A 20,012-nucleotide genomic window follows, 5' to 3' on the forward strand; every position below is an offset into this window, starting at 1 on the left:
AGGTGATTAGTGACTTTTGAGAGAGCAGTGTCAACAAGAGTTTGGGAAGGAAGCCAGATTACTAACAATGAATGAGAACTTAATGAGTACGTGGTGGAGGTTGGTAGGGAAGAGAAGGAAGAAGGTCTTTAGCTCAGAGGATGAGGAAATCTAAACATATTGGTAGGATGAAGGAAAGGATCAGGAAGAGAAGGACAGCCTGAAGGTGGAGGTGGGGGGAAAATTTCAAATTGGGGGTTTTATTAGTAGAGCAGGATTTACAGAAGGTTGGGAAAAATATATGGATACGGTTCAGGCTGGGAGGGTGACAGAAAGTCAGAAGAGGGATGATGAATCAGTAGTCTTATTATACACCACTCTCCTTCCACATTCTTTAGTACAGCCATACAGTCCGGGTATTCTCACTTCCACAAGCCCATGCATTGCTGGAGAAAACTGCAAGACTGTGCTCACCTGGGAACCCTCTGCTACTTAGCAATCTCTTTCACTCAGCAACTCCACCTCACTTAAATCAAATTCACAAGCCAATTAAGGTCACCTCCTAGTATCATTGGTCCTCTTTGAAAACAGAGGATGAACAACAGCAAGCTCTCTTATTCATTCTTCACATGTTTCCATCTCTCAGGTTCTTCAGGCTCCTAATCTCCTTCCTCTTTCCTATCCATCCCTTAACTCACAGCAAGTAAGGTCATCTCTCATTCTACCAAGATGACTGTGTTGATCCAACATAAACTCTCTTCTACACCTCAAAATTTCTCAGCATCATCACCCATACTCTCTGGCTTCCTTCTTGTTTCAAAGGAAGTAGTCCTCCTTCCCTTGATAATTTTTAACTTCTTCCATTCTCTCCCAGTCATTCCTCTAGGACCTTTATGCACTCATGGCATCCCCCTTATGGTTTTTATGCCTTTGCACAGGCTGTGTCTCCCATTCGAAGAACATAATTCCCCCTCACTGCTATTTCTTAGAATCTCTAGTTTCCTCCAAGGTTCAGCTCAAATGTTACCTCCTATCTGAGGTCCTTCTTATAGAGACTGGTGCACTAGATAGTGAGCTGGGTCTGAAGTTTGGAAAACAGGAATTCAAATCCAGACTCAGACACTTATTGGTTGTGTGACCTTGGGCAAGTCATTTAACACCAGATTACTTCAATTTCCCTAACACTAAAACCATCTACTTCATAGGGACATTGTGAGGATCAAATGAGATAATATTTATAAAAAGCATTCAGACCCTTCATAAATGCTTTTCAATTTATCACCACCATAAAGAGCAGATCCAGATTGTGGTCAGAGAAGGGAAAGTCAGAGTTTAGGCTTAGGGAGATGGAGCCATTCTAAGTGAGATAATAGATTAAAATCTGGAAAGGATCTTAGAGTCCATCTAACATATTGCCCTCATTTTCTGGATGAGGAGGTGAGGTTCATTGGGAGATCTGGGTTTTGAAACCTTGTCCTCCGGCTCCTAGTGCTATTCCAATGGCTGGTAGTGGGTCAGGTAGGTTGAAACCTTATTCTTCTTACCTGTAGAATGGTCATAGGGTCATGCTGAGGCATGCCGTGGATGAAGCTGCAGCTTCCTGAGGTCCAAGGTTCTATCATTGCTCCCACAACTGATAAAATCCAGCCAGGGTCTGACACGCACCAAGAGACATCAGAACTTGTAAGTTTCAGGACTTGCCTGCTAACTCCAAAATATAAAAATTTGTATTTAAAAAGTGAAATGAGAGAGAAAAAGCACTTTGCAGTAAGATGCTGGTCTCAGAGTCCGGAGGACCTGATTCAAGCCCTGTCTCTCATTCTCAGTACTCTAGGCAATAATTTTGACCAGTCAATTGTCAAGTATGTATTAAGTGCCTACTTTTTATTTGCCATGAACTTTGCTAGACTGGAGATAAAAAGACAAAAATCACTGAATATACTTATATATAGATTTAGGGACTGAACCTGCCATTTCACTGGTCTAGGGGACTCCAAATGGAGGAACTGACTTTGAAGGTTGGCACCTTTGCTAAAACTTACAAAACATGTATAAAGCAGATAAAGTAACTCTGGAGGGGAAGGCATTTGCAGTTGGGGGAACCAAGAAAGGACTCATGTAGAAAGTGGTGTCCAAACTGGATCTTGAAGGAAACCAGGGATTCTGACAGGCAGAAGTGAAAATCCAAGACTCTAAGTTTAACATCAATTACTGATTTGATTTACAACTAATAATGAATATCAATAACTAACAATCACAGCGTGTTTACAATATGCCATTCATCATGTTAAATGCCTTATGGTTGTTATCTCACTTGATCCTTCCAACTACCCTGGGAAGTAAGCTCATTATACCAATAAATCACAGGCATCTAAAAAATAAGTGGGAGAAATTTGTAGTCAATAGAACTGAGGAAGCAATGATTAATAACTTCAGAACTGGATGGATGCTCTTAGACTCTGCATTGAGGTCCCATTTGTAAGAAATGGGTTTATAATGATGACAAAAGTCATCTTGAGGGCAGGAGTCCTCATTCAACCATTTATCCATTCAGCAGATATTTAACGTATGAGGATAGAACCATGAGTAAGAGCATCCCTGCCTTCCAAGAATTTACAATCCAGGTAAGAGGTATACAAATATAGAGACAGGATGGTATGGTGGAAAGAAGTCTGGATTTGGGTTAAGCAAAAGCCTGAGTTTGAATCTTGCTTCTGACACTAACAATGAGGCTAATGAGCAAGTCAATTCACCTTTCTCATCCTCTACTTATTCATCTGTTAATTGGGGATAACTGTTGTTAGTATTAACCTCTAGGGTTGTTGTGAGAATCAAATGTGCTAGCTCATGTATAAGCACTTGGTAAACTTTAAAGCATCACAAAACATTAGTGGTTATGGTTAAATAATGACAAATATATTAAAATAATTAAATAATTATAAAATACATAAATACATAAAAATATGAGAAGCATTAAGTGCAATTAAGGAAGGAGGGAGAAGCCAGTTCCAGCTAGGGGAGAGCAGAGAAGGCTTCATGGAGAAGGTAGTATTTGAACTGAGCCTTGAAGAAAATCTAGGAATTGGATAGAGCTGTATGCAAGGTGGACAAGGGCATGACTTTTTGGACATGATGAACTAACAGGTAATGGATCCAGATTTTCACTGTTACAGGGAACTCTCAGATGAGGAAACTTTCTGCAAACTGTGTAAAGTCACTTGACCCCCATTGCCTAGCCCTTATTGCTCTTCTGCCTTGGAACCAATACACAGTATTGACTCCAAGACAGAAGGTAAGGGTTAAAAAAAAAAAGACCTGAGTTCAAATCCTGCCTCCGATACTGTTTAGCTTTGTAACTGGGCAAATCACTTTATCTCACTTTTTAGTTTCCTCTTCTAAGAGATGGGGATGATAATAGTCCTTTTCCCAAATGAGATAGCATATAAGGTAATTGCAAACCTTAAAGTGCTTTATAAATACTGGCTATGATTACTATTCCAAGCCATACACAAGAACTTCTCATATGATACATCTAAATACTAGGGAATGGCCCTTAATCAGTGAACAGATGAAACTTTATAGACAACTCTATCTGGCTTGAAACAGCCTATTGTGTAAGTAGAATCTGTTACCCTAAAAAAAACTACAACTCCCAGAACCCCACTCTCTTTGTGTTGTCACATGTCTATGTCACTCTGACATAGACAGAGTATAAATTCTGTGGAGTTCTGTCTCTCGTGCTCTTGTTCCTGTCTTGGCTTTGGTGGAGCAGGTAGAAAAACTTAGTTACGTGGTTCTATTTTGTTAGATAATAAACCTTATAAAATATGATACTTGAAGTATTGGACATTAATTTTAATCCTATACCACGTCTTATAGGTACAAGCAAATGGCTTTGGCAAACATTATGCATTCACTTCTAGACACAAAAAACCGAGGAAAAATGAAGCCAAAGGGACCGGAAGGAAACGTGGAAATGATGCATGTTTCTTTAGGTCTGATTTTCATTAAATCTGCCTTAGTTTAAGCAAAGGCCCATGTTCTGGCCTCTAAGAGAGTCTTCCATGTAAACCTCAAAATTTCTCAGACTTATGAATGTTAGGGGTTTCCCCCATCGGGGAATCTTCTACTTAAAAAAAATTCCCTAACAGATAGTGAGAACTCTACTTGAGTGTCTCCTAGCTATGGGAGTGTCCCTGCTCCACCCTACTTAAGACTGCTTTAGGACAGAAAACTGTTTGCTAAACAATGAAAGTACTTTGATCCATGCTTATGGAAGGGACAGGAAATTCTTTGAGTCATGACTGTTTTAGAATTGATACAATGGGATACTAAGTACCTATAAAGGTGGGGCAAGTTGTAAACTACTTAAACCTAAAAGGCTGATAACTTATTCAGAGGTTTTTTCTTAATGAAATTTGTCAACACAGCAGCATTTTTTTCTGACTTACTAAAGAGATTAAAATCTACTCAGCTGTGAATTCAAAATGGGCGGTCCTTTAGAAACATCTACAGTGATTGGTAGATGTAAGGACTTAGGGGAGGTGACAGAGGAAATTTTGCCCTTAAAAATAAGAGCTTGGAGCTCATTCAGATCCCTCGATTTCTGACTCTCATTCTGAAGGAGAGCTCCTTGAGGAGCTCCTCTGAGGGGCTCTGTCCCTCTAGGGTAGGAGCTCTGGAGGCTCTGGAGAGAGGCCCTTTGAAACAATCTCTGGTTGGAAGACTCTTTGAGGAAGGATGCTGGCCTGGTGTCACTAGTATCCTTGTTTAGTCAGACCTTGTGGTGAGTATTAAAAAACTGACTGATTTCTCTTTTAAGACTCAGGTCTAGGCTATATTGGCTTGAGGCCCTTCATACTTATTCCTTTCTTACTCTCTCTCTATTTCTTTGATTACTCATTGTATTTTTAATTAAAATGTCTATAAAACCCAATTGACTTGGGTATTTGAATAATTGGGAATATTTCCCTGGCAACCACCTTATATTTGATTTTAAAACCCAAGACACTGTAGTGAAACATATTTCTGTGGTCAAATTTACTCACCCTCTCTTATATCTATCACAATTTATATCTTCCACTATTTTAATCACTACAGTTTAAGACCTCAACCATTTTAAATCTTACACCATCAAGTTCCACCCTCCAACCTCCCCTTACCAAGATGGGAGACATGATCTCAGAGCAAGGCCATTGTTGTGCACAGCCATCTTGGGAAGACCTGTGGTTCCACTGGTAAAGAAGATGGCCATTGGCTCTTGTGTTTTTGTCTTTACACAAGTGTGGTCCATAGATGCAGCTCTGTAAGACATTTGAGAGGAAATAATAGTGATTAGCTCCATGGCTCCCTATCGTCTTGAGAAGAATAGAACAGATGCTGGAGCATGGGTAGGGGCTTGTTGTTGGGCAGTTAGGTGGTAGAGTCCAGGTCCTGGAGTCAGGAAGACTCATCTTGCTAGATTTAAATCTGACCTCAGTTCCTTAACCCTGTTTGCCTCAGTTTCTTCATCTGTAGAATAATCTAGAGAGGGAAATTGTAATCCACTCCAGGATCTTTGCCAAGAAAACTCCAAAATGGGGTCATGAACAATCAGACACAACAACAACAAAAAAAAGAGTATAGATTCTTTTAAAAAAAATTCTTTTATATTATAGTTAAATATTTTGTTACTTAATCCCTGAAAATAGCAATGATATGACATTCTAGACCAGAGATGAAATGATGAGAGCCCTCATATTCAGGGTTTCACAACAATTTATAGCAGCATGACTTTTAGCCTCATGAACACTTGCTTGCATTTTATTTTTTGATTTAATGAAACTCACTCCGAGTTAAAAAAAAAAAGTGAGAGACATTCTCATCCACTAAATTGAAAGAGATTCTCCAACTCTCTTCACCAAATTGAGCATTTTAAAGATGTTAATGCCTAAAATGCAAGCATTAGATGGATTCTTAACCTTTTGTGTGTGTCATGGATATCTCTGACAGTCTGATAAAACCTTTGGACCAGTTTTTTTCCTTTCCCTTTAAAAAAAACTTTCTGTCTTAAAGCCAATACTAAATATTAATTCTAAGGAGAAGAGTGGTATTGGACTAGGCAATTAGGGTTAAGTGACTTGTCCAGGGTCCAATAGCTAGGAAGTGTCTATGGTTATATTTGAACCCAGGACCTCCGAGCTCTATCTGGCTCTCTCTGACCCCCCATTTGGGGTTTTCTTGCCATAAATTGGAGTCATTTCTCATTTTATCCTCCATCTCATTTGACAAATGAGGAACCTAAGGCAAAAAGGAGATTTGCTCAGGGTCACACAGCTAGTAAGTGTCTGGGACTAGATTTGAACTCAGGAAGATGCCTCTGACTCCATAACTGGTCCCTATTCACTGCATCACCTAAGCTAAACCTAGCTCCTCCTGGAACATAAACAGGTGCTTAAATATTTATTGAATAGAATTCTCAAAAATAATGTTTTTAAATACATAAAATGAAATACACAGGATTCCAAAGGAACCCAGTTATATTAAAATAGTTCTCAAATATATATACATTTAAAACTCTTACCTTCTGCTTAGAATCAATACTGTGTATTGGCTCCAAGAAGAGTGGTAAGGGCTAGGCAATGGGGGTCAAATGACTTGCCCAGGGCCACATAGCTGGGAAGTGTCTGAGGCCAGATTTGAACCTGGGACCTCCTGTCTCTGGGCCTGACTCTCAATCCACTGAGCCACCCAGTTGCCCCCTCTCAAAATATTAAAGAAAAACATACATTGACCCCTATGATGCTAAGGAATCCTGTATTTAACCTTGTGGGTGAAAGAAAAAAATCCCCAAAACTGAGGAGCAGTGACTATTTGTAGTCAGAGAACTTAGTTTCAGATCTTGGCTTTGTTCCCTACTTTTCAGCTCTGACTCTACAATCCTGTGATTCAGAAGAAATAAAAGGCCACATGAAAAGACATTCATAGATAGGCAGACCCAGTGAATTTAATCATGTGGTTATTCATTACCTTTAACTTCAACTATAAAGACTAGTGGAGCAATTAGTTGGCACAGTGGATAGAGCTCTGGGTCTAGTGTCAGGAAGACGTGAGTTCGAATGTGAACTCAAACCCATACTACTTATGTAACCTTGGACAAGTCAGTAAATCCTTTCTGCCTCAGTTTCCTCATATATAAAATGAGCCAGAGGAAGAAATGGCAAACCATTCCAGTTTTCTGCCAAGAAAATCCAAAGGGGGTGGAGAAAAGTCTGAAACAAACTGGAAAATAATGACAAATACTGATTGATTGATTGATGCAAACCTTCCAGAATGATACCTAGTTCCAACCACTCACACAATGTAGAAGACAGCAGTAAGGCTAGGGGGTATATCCTAGTGGCTTACAAATTGATGCATGTTAGTGAATTAAGTTGAACATTTTTTTCCTTTTGTTAAGAACCTCCAATATTATTAATGCAATAATGAGTAATTCTAGGGCACCCCAGGCAAGCAGTAAAAAGAGTCCTCAAATAAACTTTTAAAGACAAAATCAGTTGGTGGGGGGAAAGGAGACTTAAGGGTGGTTACATCAGATCTTTGGAAGGGACCCAAGAGGGAGAGATCCTGGCACATTGCCTTCTGGGTGGGAGAGAGCATCCTTGGAACAGAAGAAGGTTGCTATTTGAAGGGAGAGGGGAAAGGGAGGATCAATCCAGGGAGGAGTTCGCCTTGAGTGCAGGAAACATGGTATATGGTATTTTTCATGCTGAATAAATATTCTTGCTAAGCTCACTTGTTTCAACCTGCTGAAGGAGTCTAAGTATTTTCAGAATCCTTTAAATTCTCACACCCTGAGGCAAAGCTCCTGTTGTCCCACCCTAGGCACAACTCTACTCACCTTAGACACTGGAGACTAGAGGGTTAGGAAGTTGAGAATTTAAAGGGAACTTAGAGTGGACCCCTCATTTTACAGTTGAGTAAACTAAGTCTAGGAGAGAGAAAGTAATGTACTTAGAGTCATTCAGGTAGTGATAGAAAATCTGGTTCTTTCATTCAGACCTTTAGACACTCAGTCCAGGATTTTTTTCAGTGATATCATCTTGTTTCTTAGTCCCTGGGAAGAGACCCTTGAGTTTCCCAGAGCTCCCAAGATCATGGAAGAAGGAAGGGTTACAGACTCACTTAAGCTGCATTTTAAAGTCCAGCCACCCATCGCGGCTCTGCTCTGATACCAGCAGCTTGACTTTCAGGTGGGGGCAGTCAGATGCCATAGAGTCCACAAGTGGGGCTAAGGTTTCAGTGGTCGCAATGCCCTTGGCTTTTGAGATCTGCAACCGGTAAAGTATGTCTTTGGCTGTCAACTGGGGTGTTCCAGGGAGGATGACAAGCCCTGGAGCAAAATAAGTGTAATATAATTTTTAGTTTTGAAAGGAATCTTAGCTACTAAACCTCCCATTTTCTAGTAGTCCCAGAGGAGGAAAATGACATCCAATCTCACACAGGGAGTTTGTGACTGAGGAGAGATTAGAATATCGTGAATAAAATACTGGATTTGGTTTCAGGAAGAACAAGGTTTTAATCATTTCCGACATTTGAAAATCACTTTAGTTTTCTCATCTGCAAAATGGGGATAATAATGTCTCTAGCACTTACCTCACCAGGTTTTGGGGAGCCTCCAATGCACCAGATAATGTCAGGTATCATTAATTAATCTAGGGAAATTCAATCTAGCCTAGTACATGGTTCCCAAGTTTTTCATTTCCTATTTTCCCTCAGGGCATTCTTCCTGGTTGAAAGCTCTTAGACAATAATCTTACTTGCTAGGGGAAAGTCATAACTCACTTTTGAGTAAGTTTCTCAGGTTTCTGCGATCATTTGGAGTCATTTTTATCTTCCTATTCAGAGCACGTAGTGCAGTGCTTGTTGACTGAATAATTTTTGTGCTCTGCATTATAAAACAGAAACACTTTTCGTCATACTTTCCCACTTCCCGTGGATTATGTCTTTTGAGTTTTGTTTTAAAATGTTCCAGTTTAATCACAATTAATAATAGCTGCCATTTATATAGCACTTACTATGTGCCAGTCAATGGTACTAAGCATCTTCCAGTGACCTCATCTGCTCCTCACAACAACCCTGGGAGGTAGGTGTTATTATTATACCCATTTTACAGCTGAGGAAACTGAGGCAAAGAGTGGTTAAGAGACTCGCCTAGGATCATACAGCTAAATTGTCTGAGGCTGTATTTGAACTCAGTTCTTCCTGACTCCAGGACCAGCACTCTATCCACTATGCCACCATCATCTGGGGAGGATGATATTTGGCCTTGGTTAGTTTTAAGGATACAATGAAATGATGTATATGAAATTACTTTGTAAATTGTAAAGGCTTGGAAGAATGTCAGTTACTATTTTTGTTTCATTCTTACGTTTTTGATTTTGATGGGTCTTCAGAAGGAAGTGGTTCACCTGTTTTTGTTCAGTCATTTCAGTCATTTCTGACTCTCCATAACCCCCATTTAGGGATTCCTTGGCCAAAATACTAGAGTGGTTTGCTATTTTCTTCTCCATTTTACAGATGACAAAACTGAGGCACACAGGGTGTGTCTTGCCCAGGTCACACAGCTAGTAAATGTTTGAAAACTGCAACCCAACTCCTGTTCCTTTATATTCAATATTCTACACACTATTGCACAGGGGTAAAAAAGAACCACATTTGTTGTTAAATAAAAGCATTAGTATGTGAGCTCGCCATCTGGAGGCTCTCTGAAAATATCCCTGATATGAACAACTCTGGCAGCAGCAGATGGGATGATGGGGACAAGCCATCTTCACCCTATTCCCCTGTGCTTTGATCTCACTCAGGTCTTTTCTACTTTGAAATCTTTTGGTTTTCCCGTAGGTTGTAGATCAATTAGGAGTATCTGGGATGGTGACAACCTATCAAAATATAGCCCTTGAATTTTTATGGATCAATGTCCTATCTCAGTGACTATGGGGGGAAATTATGATAATAATCAGTTTCAATTTTGTTGATTGAATTTTCAAGGATATTTTGACGTCTGTACTTGGGTTTATGGGCTTTGTCATATCCGAGTCCCTGAAAAATAGTGAGTAGATAATTTGATGATTATTGCTTTGACTCCTTATATGACTTTATCCTTTTGATTTTTATTTTCAGTTGTTGATTAAAGGAAGCTAGAATTTATTTCTAGACCCCCCTCTTAATGTTTTATTGTTGTTGTTACTTTAAATGGAAAAATTGTGTTTAAAATTTAAAATTGAGTGTCAATAGACCTCTCTGGGCAGATAGGTGGTCCAAGATAGAGAGTACTGGGCCTGGAGTCAAGAAGACTCAAACTCATATGTTCAAATCCAGCCTCAGGATGAGTAACCCTTTTGCTTCACTTTCCTCATCTGTAAAATGAGTTTGAGAAGGAAATGGCAAGCTGCTCTCATATCTCTGCCAAGAAAACCCCAAATAAGATCACAGATAATAAGACATCACTGAAAAATGATTTCTTTATCAACAAAGCATCCCTCTCAAAGACGTCATTCACTTCTGCCATGATAGTATCTGATGCCTTTGTTTAATTGCTTGGTAGCATTTCTCCTCCTATGGTTTTTACTGTCATAATATATTCTGCTGTATTCAAGTCCTGAAAAGTTTTTAAACTTTCTCTCAAATACTACAGAGCAATGCATTCAATCATGTTGGTTATAGCTGATACTAGCTTTAAAAATTTAGTCTCTCTGAGGTAGAAGAGTCACTTCTCTCTTTCATTTTGGATATGGCCAATATGAAATTTGTTTTTCTCGACTAAAAAAAATTGTTTGGAACAAAGGATTTGTTTTTCTTTCATTCTTGGAGGCAGGTGAGAGGAAGAAAAGGTGAATTTTTCCTGATTGAAAAAAATTAAATTAAAAAAATTACTTTGGCATAACCTATTGGTCTACTGGCTGGATTCTTGTCATACTCTTCATTTTCTTCATGATTCTGTGGTTAGCATATTGATCTTCTAAAAATCACTTGAGACCTCATTACAGTTTTGATCATCTCTTTCCTTATTAGGTGAAACTTCTGGAATATGTATTAATTCAAGGTTTTCAGTGACTTGAGGTTCTTTCCCTTTTCTCTCATCATATTTTAGGAACTATTCAATTTTGTATTTTATTTCCCCTCATTTAGGCTTACGGTTTTAAAAAATTATTTTCCTGAAGTGATTGGCAGTATACTGTTTTATGAGCTGGGGCTGAAGATGCTTGTGATGAAAAGCATCAAGAAACTCTTGCCTATAACTGGTGAAATTTGTTTTCATTTTTTTTATGAGCTAGAATGGACACATAATGAAAGTACTTATGTCTCTAATCTGTTTAATGTTCTCTCATGGTTTGTCTGTTTTAGTGATTAGTGCCATCGGCATGGAAATATTCCAACAGATGGAATATGGTATTTCTGATTTGTTTCTATGCATCGTGCCCTCTTGTAGCACCAGAATGCAAAGAAATGCCATTTAATCCATTGTTCTACATGCTACATTGGTCATTCATACAGTTTCCAATAGGATCAGATTGCAATCTTAAGCTGCCCTATCTATTTCTTTAACTCTTGGGAGCATTTATACCATACTGACTAGGGCACTAACCCAATCAGTGGTGTCACTAGAGCCCAATATGCCAGCATTTCAGCATTCTTAGCAAGCCCTTACATTTTCTATAATAGTCTCAGGGTACACGCTACTCACTCTGGCTGTCATTCCCTTATTTTGTTTTTTCTGTCCTTATTCCTAGTCTCATTCCTCATCCCCAACTCTTTTCCCCCAACTCTAGCATGAATTTTAGATTAGACTTTGAGGGGCTTATCACTAATATTATGATTATTATTGTTATGATAACAACGATTAATAATCTCATTTTTCAGATAGAAAAAGTTCCGAAACAAAGATCTCTCTTTTTTAAAAATAGGAACAAAGGAAGAAAACAAGCACTTCTTAAGCATCTTATATACCAGGGACTATGCTCCATGCTTTACAAATTTTATTTGATCTTTACAACAACCATAGGAGGTAGATAGTTGCTACAATTATCCTTATTTTATAGTTGAGGAAACTGAGGCAAACAGAGATTAAGTGACTTTCCCAATTAGCTGTGTGACCTCAGGTAAGTCATTTAACTCCTTTTTGACTCAGTTTCTCTTCTGTAAAATGGAGGCACAATGGAAATAGAAATGGCAAATCACCTCAGTATCTTTGCCAAGAAAATACCATGGATGAATGAATAACTGAACAGCGATGGCAGCATGATTGAAAGCTCTGAGTACTGTGACACTCATTGCTTGTCTCTGGGCCAATTGTTTATCAATGACAGTCCTGGAGGACAATTCTGATTGTGATTCACCTCCAGAGAAAGAACTGTAGGAGTATAAATGCAGATGGAAAAACATATGATTTTATCACTTGTTTATTTGGGTATATGATTTGGGGTTTTGGTTTTATAAGATTAGAAAAATGAATAATATGGAAATATTTTGTGATAATACACATATAACCCAGAAAAATTTTTTTGAAAAAAAATGACATTCCTGGAGACTAAACTCCCATCACTGACCTGCCCGTATGCAGCCCACTGTCAACAGCCACAACTCAGGAATCCGGGGCAGGATCAGAATTAGATAGTCTCCCTGCTGTAGTCCGCAGGTCTCCATTAAAACATTGGCCGCCTGACGAGTCAAGTCACTCAGTTCCCTGAAGTTCCATTTCACTTCATCCCCTTTGTTATTTACCCACCACAGGGCAGGGAGTGGGTCTCTTTTTCCCTCCTGTGGTCCACATAGTTAAAACAGGTTAATTACAGACTGGGATGCCCATTGCCTCTCACCTAGTCTATTGCAATAGCCTTCTAAATTAGTCTTCCCGCCTTCAATCCAGCCCCCACTCAGTTGCCAAAATGATGATCCTAAAGCAAAGATAGGTCTGAACATGTTCCTTTCCTGCTCAATAAATGCTAATGTCTCCCTATAACTTCCAGGATAAAATAGTGAGTCTATTCACATTTAAAGATTTCATAACTGAATCCTTCCCACCTTTATTCCTCCCTACTTACTCATTCTTTGATCTAGCTATGTTGGCCATTGGGCTACTCTTCCCCATCTTCCCTGCTCTGTGCTTTTGTCCTGGCAGTCCTCCATGTCTGGAATGCTCCCTTGTCAAGTCCCAGTTCCAATCTCACTTTCTGCAGGAGGCTTTTCTGGGGTGCCTCAGTTGTTTTCATGTTTTCTCCATTAGGATAATTTCCCATATTCTATATTCTAAGATAAAGTTCTTATAAAAATCCCAGAAGTTCTGCTAGAATTTTATTTTGAATTTTTGAATCAATAGTAATTAATGAAATTGGTCTTCAGTTTTCTTTATTTTAGTCAACCCTGGTTTAGATATTAAGACTATATTTGTTGTACAAAAAGATTTTCCTAGAATGATTTCTTTCTTAATCTTACAAACTATGTAATGTTAGTAATTGTTCTTCAAAAGTTTTATAGAATGTTCCTATAAATTCAGCTAGGTATCACAGTGGACAGAGCACTGAGCCTGTAGTCATCAAGATGTGAGTTTAAATCTAGCCTCAGAGACATACTAGCTGTGCCTTTCTGTGACCATTTAACTTCTGTTTGCCTCAGGTCCCTCATCTGTAAAATGGGGATGATAATACCACCTACCTCCCAGGGTTGTTGTGAGAGCAAATGAGATAATAATTGAAAAATGTTTAGAACAGTGTTTGACATATAGTAGATCTTATATAAATGTTACTTATTATTATTATCATTATTACTAACATTGCTGTCATCTACTCTGTATATTTCTTATATGTACCTTGTTAATGACTTGAGAATATGAGTTCTTGAAGGCAGGGACTGTTTTTATCTTTTTCTGTGTTTCCACTGGTGAGTGCGGGTATTTCTTCCACACTGTGACTTTCCTCATCATGGTTTTTATATATCACAGGCAGCATAAGAAATTAAATGGAAATTTGGGGGAGTTTTGTGGAAGTGGCAGATAACATGCAAAAGCCACACAGAAAAAGTTTAGAAACTAAATACTTAATCTAAATTTTACAATAAGGTATTATAAACACCTCATAAAATAGAAAGAAAAATTTCAGACTTCTCTGATACAAAGGGAAGTCCAAAATTTTTTACAAGAATTTTCCAGATCATGGGGGTGCTATGCCCCTGGTTAGGGGCATAGCACCCCCATGATCTGGAGGGAGAAGGGATATCTGTACAATACTTTGTTATTGTTCAGTTTTTTTCAGTCATGCCTGAGTCTTTGTGACCCCTTTTGGGTTTTTCTTGGCAAAGATACTGGATTGGTTTGCCATTTCCTTCTCTAGCTCATTTTTACAGAAAAAAGATAGTGAGACAAACAGGGCTAAATGACTTATGGTCACACTTCTTAACTCCAGGCCCAGCACTCTGTCCACTACATCACCAATGCTTAGTACATAGTAAAAGCTTAACAAATGATTTTTGATTGATTGAAAGAAAAATCAATTCATTAAGTTCATAGACTTTAAGTGTAAGGACCTTTAGTAACAAAATATTTTGTTGACAAGAAAAACTCTAGAACATTGGCCTTCCATCTGTGAAAAATTGTCTATTTCTCTTGTACATTTTTTTGCATTTGACTGGCAATTCCTGATGGGCTAGTGCTATGCCTGTGCTACTTGTTCATTATGATGAGGATCTATTGTTCAGTCATTCAGTAGTGTCTGGCTCTACAGTCAGTTCCTACTAGATGTTTAATGGAATAAAGAGAAAAAGTCACACATGGCAGTTAGGACATTCCAGAACACAGTGGGCATATGAAAACTTTAGTCCCAACTGTATCTCTAGAGACTTGTTTTGGTTCAACACACCTATCTTTGGATAGGTGTGAGAGACCTTTATCAGTCTTAGGACACAGGACTCCGGGCAGAGCATTTTCATGGATATAGCCAGTTCATAGGCATTAAAAGTCCCATTTATTGCCAAACCGGGCACAAGCCAGAAGCTAGGGAACATCCTTCTACAAGTGGATGGTAAGGACCAACTCAGTGTGATTTTCATTTAGCTCTAATTCCTTCCCATCCCTCCCACCACAACTCCTCCATCACCTTTTCCATATGTGCCCAGTGATCTAGCACATCACTGGCAAAGTTAAACTCTTTGGGGATTTCATAGTCTCCCCACTGTGTTGTTTCTGTCCTTGAGAAGGGATGGGTGAGGAGGTTCCTGGGACGAGGGTGAAGAGAACCAGAGGCTGGCCAGGCAGCCCAAAGGCCGCGAAGCACATGGGGTCTCATCAGCAGCTTCATAACCAGGAGGGTTCCAGAGATAAGGAGCCAAGTGAAATGTTCACTACTTGAGGACAGGTCCACTTTATCTGACACAGAGGGAAACAGCCATCAAGGTTAATTATTTCTTTGAAATGCATAAATATTAGTTCAGGCATCAATGATGAAAAAATACTCACCAAGCCCAAATCTTTGAATTACAAATGCTGTCAGGAAAGTTGACTATATTTAACCCAAAGGGGGAGCCTCTACAAAGGTATCATATGTCCACATCATCGAATTTTAAGATGCTAGCCATAGAATAGATTATTTAGATCAGTGGTCATCAAATTTTTGTGATCAGATTCCTTTATAACTAAAAAACATTTTTTTAGTATATACCTCCAATATATGTACATTTACTTATTTATAAATTATAATGAGGTGGCATGGTGGAGTGAGTAAAGATCTTATCTTGGAATAAGCTAGACTTGGGTCCAAGTCCCATCTCTGACATGTACTGGCCGTGCAACTAGGAAATGTCCAAGTTATAGAAAACTATGTATAGTAGAGAGCATTTTCTCATCTGGGAGTCTTTTTTGTACTGATCAGAAAGAGATTACAGGAGTCCTTTTGTAGGACTCTGTAGCATTGTACCTATGAAAATATCCAAGTCATAGTCTGGTGTCATAGTCTGGTGTTAATGTTCCAGAGTAAAGAGGAACATTAGTACACCAGTGCTTTCAATTGCAGGGGAGCAGGAGACCTAGTTCTAAGGCATAAAATAGCATTTGTGGTTCCTCACAGACCAGAGCACAGGCCAGAGAGTATTAAACATACCTCTCCACAAGCATGCTACCTTGGAAGAATTGAAAACTTATAGATTCCCAAAGCTAGTTCGGAAAGCAGACTGAAAGAACCTGAATCTTGGGACAGTGCCCCCATTGTCAGAGGAAGAGAGCCCAACTTTAAGTTAAAACTCAAGAAAAAGGCTAGAAAAAATGTACAAACAACAACAACAAAAAATAAATTTAACATAGAAAATTATTTTGGTGACAGGGAATACAAAAACACAAACTCCAAAGAAGTACAAAAAAACCAACATGGCTGTATCCAAAGTCTCAAAGAAAAGTATGAATTGGTCTCCTGCCTAAAAAGAATGGCTTGAGGAACACAAAAAGAATTTTAATCAGATAAGAAAGACAGAAGGAAAATTGGGAAAGGAATGAGAGTAATTCAGGAAAATTATGAAAAAAGAATCAACAGCTTGGTAAAGGAGGCACAAAAAGATATTGAAGAAAATGCCAATATATAGTATAGGCCAATTGGTAAAAGGGATGCAAAAATCTGCTAAAGAAAAGAACATTTTAAAAAGCAGAATTGGCTAAATGGAAAAGGAAGTACAGAAACTCACTGAAGAAAATAATTCTGTAAAAATTAGAATTGGGGAAATGAACCTAATGGCTCCAGAAGACATCAAGAAACAAAAAATAAAGTCAAAAGAATGAAAAAATAGAAGACAATGTGAAATATATCACTGTAAAAACAACTGACCTGGAAAATGGATCTAGTGCATTCCTCTCTTACCCCTTAGTTTTATTTTTTAAATCACATCTAATATAATTAATCACATCACATTTAACCTTATTGAATCCCTTATGATGTCCATGTCCTCTAATCCAAAGATGCTAGATGTTGTTGTATGAAGGAAATCTTCTACATTAAAGGATCAGAGGGCCTGGAATATGATATTCCAGAGTTTAGAGGAGCTAGAATTGTAACCAAGAATCATCTACCTGGCAAAACTGAGCAAAATTCTTCAGGGGAAAAATGGATATTTAATGAAAGAGAGCACTTTCAAGAATTCCTGAAAGTCGAATAGAAAATTTGACTTACAAAAAGACCAAAAAGAAGCATAAAAAAGTAAACATGAAAGAGAAATCATAAGGGATTCAATAAGGTTAAGTTATTTCTACTCTTACATGGGAAGATAATACTTATAACTCCTAAGAACTTTATAATTATTAGGGCAGGTAAGGGTAAAAGTTGAACATGATGAGATGATATCTAAAAAATAAAAATAATGGGTGAGAGAGAGAGAGAGAGAGAGAGGAGTGCACTAGGAGAAGATTTAAAGGAGAGGTAGAATTGGGTAAATTATTTCACATAAAAGCGGCAAGAAAGAGTTTTTACAGTGGAGGAGGAGATGGGGGAAATGTTTTTGAACCTTACTCCAATTGGAATTGTTTTAAAGAGGAAAGAACATACATATACTTAGGTATAGAAATCTATCTTACTCTACAAGAAAGTAGGAAGAGAAGGGAAAAGGGGAGTATGTGATAGAAGGGAGTGAAAATGGGGAAGGTATGGTCAGAAGCAAAACACTTTTGAGGATGGACAGGGTGAAAGGAGAGAGACAGTAGGATGAACAAGGGGAAAATAGGATGGAAGATAATACAAAGTAATCATAATGATGAAAAAAATTAATATTTCTCAAATACATAGAAAAATTAGTCAAATGTATAAGAATACAAGTCATTCCTCAATTGATAAATGGTTAAAGGATATGAACAGGCTATTTTCAGATGAAGTAATCAAAGCTATCTATAATTATGTGAATAAATGCTCTAAATTTCTATTAAAGAGAGAAATGCAAATTAAAAAAACTCCAAGGCACCACCTCTCACCTTTTAGATTAGTTATTATGACAGAAAATGAAAATGACAAAACTTGGAAAGGATGTGGGAAAATTGAGACACTAATGCACTAATTCTGGAGAGCAATTTGGATTTAAGACTGAAGGGTTATAAAACAGTACATATACTTTGATCCAGCAATCCAAACAACCATAACAAGATTTGTATCCAAAATGAAGGAATATTCCAAAAGTTAGTAATCTCTGCCTCTTATTTCCTATCATTCCCTTCCTATTTAATGTTGTCCACACGAGATTTTTGTACATAGAAGAAGCTATAGAAGGCTATATCAAAGAGGAAATGATTTAGTGGAAAGGTTCAGGACTAGAAAAGTAGTCTGGCTTAGTAGATTGAGTTGTAAATCTGGAGTCAGGAAGACCTGTTTCAAATCCTGCTGCTCATATTCACTGGCTAGTGATCCTGAATCTCAGTTTCTTCAGAGGTAATATTAGGAGTGGGAGGTTGGACTATATATCTTCTAAGAGCCCTTATAAATCTACTGGTAGACCAGCAAATAGGAGCAAATCTGTTTCACCCTTTAGTTTATAAACTTGGGTTGATTCATATACTTTTTCTCATAGTAATTTCATTTATTTTCCATTCATCCTGTGCAAGAGTTAGCCCTATTTAATGGCCTTTCTTGACACTAGAACAAGAAGTGGATACATTGGTGTTAGTTTGATTCTCTGCTTCCCAACTGGCTATCTCACTTGCAGATACCCTAAAGAAATAAAAATTACCTTGGTGCAGTGGTTGAGAATATCACAGAAGAGTCTAGGTGGCTCCTAGGAAGTCAAACAGAGCAAGGAAGCCCTAGCAATATATGGGGCCATGATGGATTATCTGTTGGCAGGATTCTGTGGAAATGTTTGCCAGATTAAATTTTTATTTGAGAAGAAGAGATAGGGGAAGGGTTAGGAGAATTGACCCCTCTATTACTAGTTAACTATTAAATGTAAAGAAGTGCTAAAGTACAAAAAGTCAAAGAAAACATAACTAAAGAAATGCCAATAAATCTAACATTCTAAGCAAAATGATGAATATTTAAATAAATTTTAAATATTAATATTTTAAAACATAAATTACCCAGAGTAAAAGAAGAGATACTATTCACATCTACCAGATTGACTAATATGACAAAAAATGATAAATGTTGGAAGGAATGTGGGGGAAATAAAACACTAATACACTGATGGTAAAGCTATGAAATGATCGCACCTTTTTGGAGAGCAATTTGGAAATGTGCCCAAAGAGCCATAAAATTGTGCATGTCATCTGACCCAATAATGCTACTACTAAGTCTGGATCCTAAAGAGATCTGAGATAGGGGTAGCAAAGAACTGGAAATTGAGAGTATGTCCATCAGTTAGGGAATGACTAAACAAGTTGTATCATATGATGATGAATACTATTGTACCATAAGAAATGACAAACAGGACACACATATAAAAAAACAACAACCTGAGAAAGGCGTATTTATATGTAGTTATGTAAGGTGAAGTGAACCAAACCAGAAGAATGTTATACATAATAACAGAAATAAGGTATGATGATCAAGTATGAATGACAACTATTATCAGTAATGCCAGAATTCAGGATAATTCTAAGGGACTAATGGCAAAAAAGTTTATCCATCATTATAGAAGGAACTGATGGAGTCTGAATACCATTTTTTTTTCATTTTATTTCCTTCATGATTTTTTTCTTGTATAAGTGATATATGTCTTCTTTCATAATTTAATAAACATGGAAATATGTATTGCATGATAGCACATGTATAACTTGCTATCTTGTGGAGGGGAAGGAGTGAAAAGGAGGGCAAAAACAGATGGCAAAATGTCAGAAAAATGATTATTAAAATTGTATCTATATGTAATTGGAAAAAATCTATGCAGGTGAAAGAAGAGACATTTGCATACTAGCTAATGATCTTGTAATCTATAATCCAACATAAAGCATTTTTCTTAGCTTGGCATTATGGGTAGGGTCACTGGTCACAGGAAGCTTTTCAATAGAACTGGAGAGATTAAATCAGGGGAGTTGATTTGTA

The 20,012-nt window shown here is 37.8% G+C and overlaps 1 protein-coding gene across 2 annotated transcripts in view; it reads right to left on the reverse strand.

The window, feature by feature from the left end:
* LOC100619197 (acyl-coenzyme A synthetase ACSM1, mitochondrial-like) overlaps window positions 1-18,859 on the reverse strand; it is a 45,101-nt gene extending 26,242 nt beyond the window's left edge. The window contains exons 1-6 of one of the 2 annotated variants that reach the window (XM_056806559.1): window positions 18,703-18,859; window positions 15,108-15,376; window positions 12,567-12,777; window positions 8,143-8,350; window positions 5,142-5,282; window positions 1,524-1,683 (exon numbers count right to left, since the gene is read on the reverse strand). In XM_056806559.1, the coding sequence (XP_056662537.1) occupies window positions 1,524-1,683; window positions 5,142-5,282; window positions 8,143-8,350; window positions 12,567-12,777; window positions 15,108-15,308 (921 nt within the window). In that variant the 5' untranslated portion in view covers window positions 15,309-15,376; window positions 18,703-18,859. Of the gene's footprint in view, window positions 1-1,523; window positions 1,684-5,141; window positions 5,283-8,142; window positions 8,351-12,566; window positions 12,778-15,107; window positions 15,377-15,466; window positions 15,552-18,702 lie in introns of those variants that run through there. The other variant, XM_056806560.1, reaches the window with a different exon arrangement.
* Window positions 18,860-20,012: the final 1,153 nt, after the last annotated feature.

Source organism: Monodelphis domestica, chromosome 7, assembly GCF_027887165.1.
Source record: "Monodelphis domestica isolate mMonDom1 chromosome 7, mMonDom1.pri, whole genome shotgun sequence".
NCBI lineage: Eukaryota > Metazoa > Chordata > Mammalia > Didelphimorphia > Didelphidae > Monodelphis > Monodelphis domestica.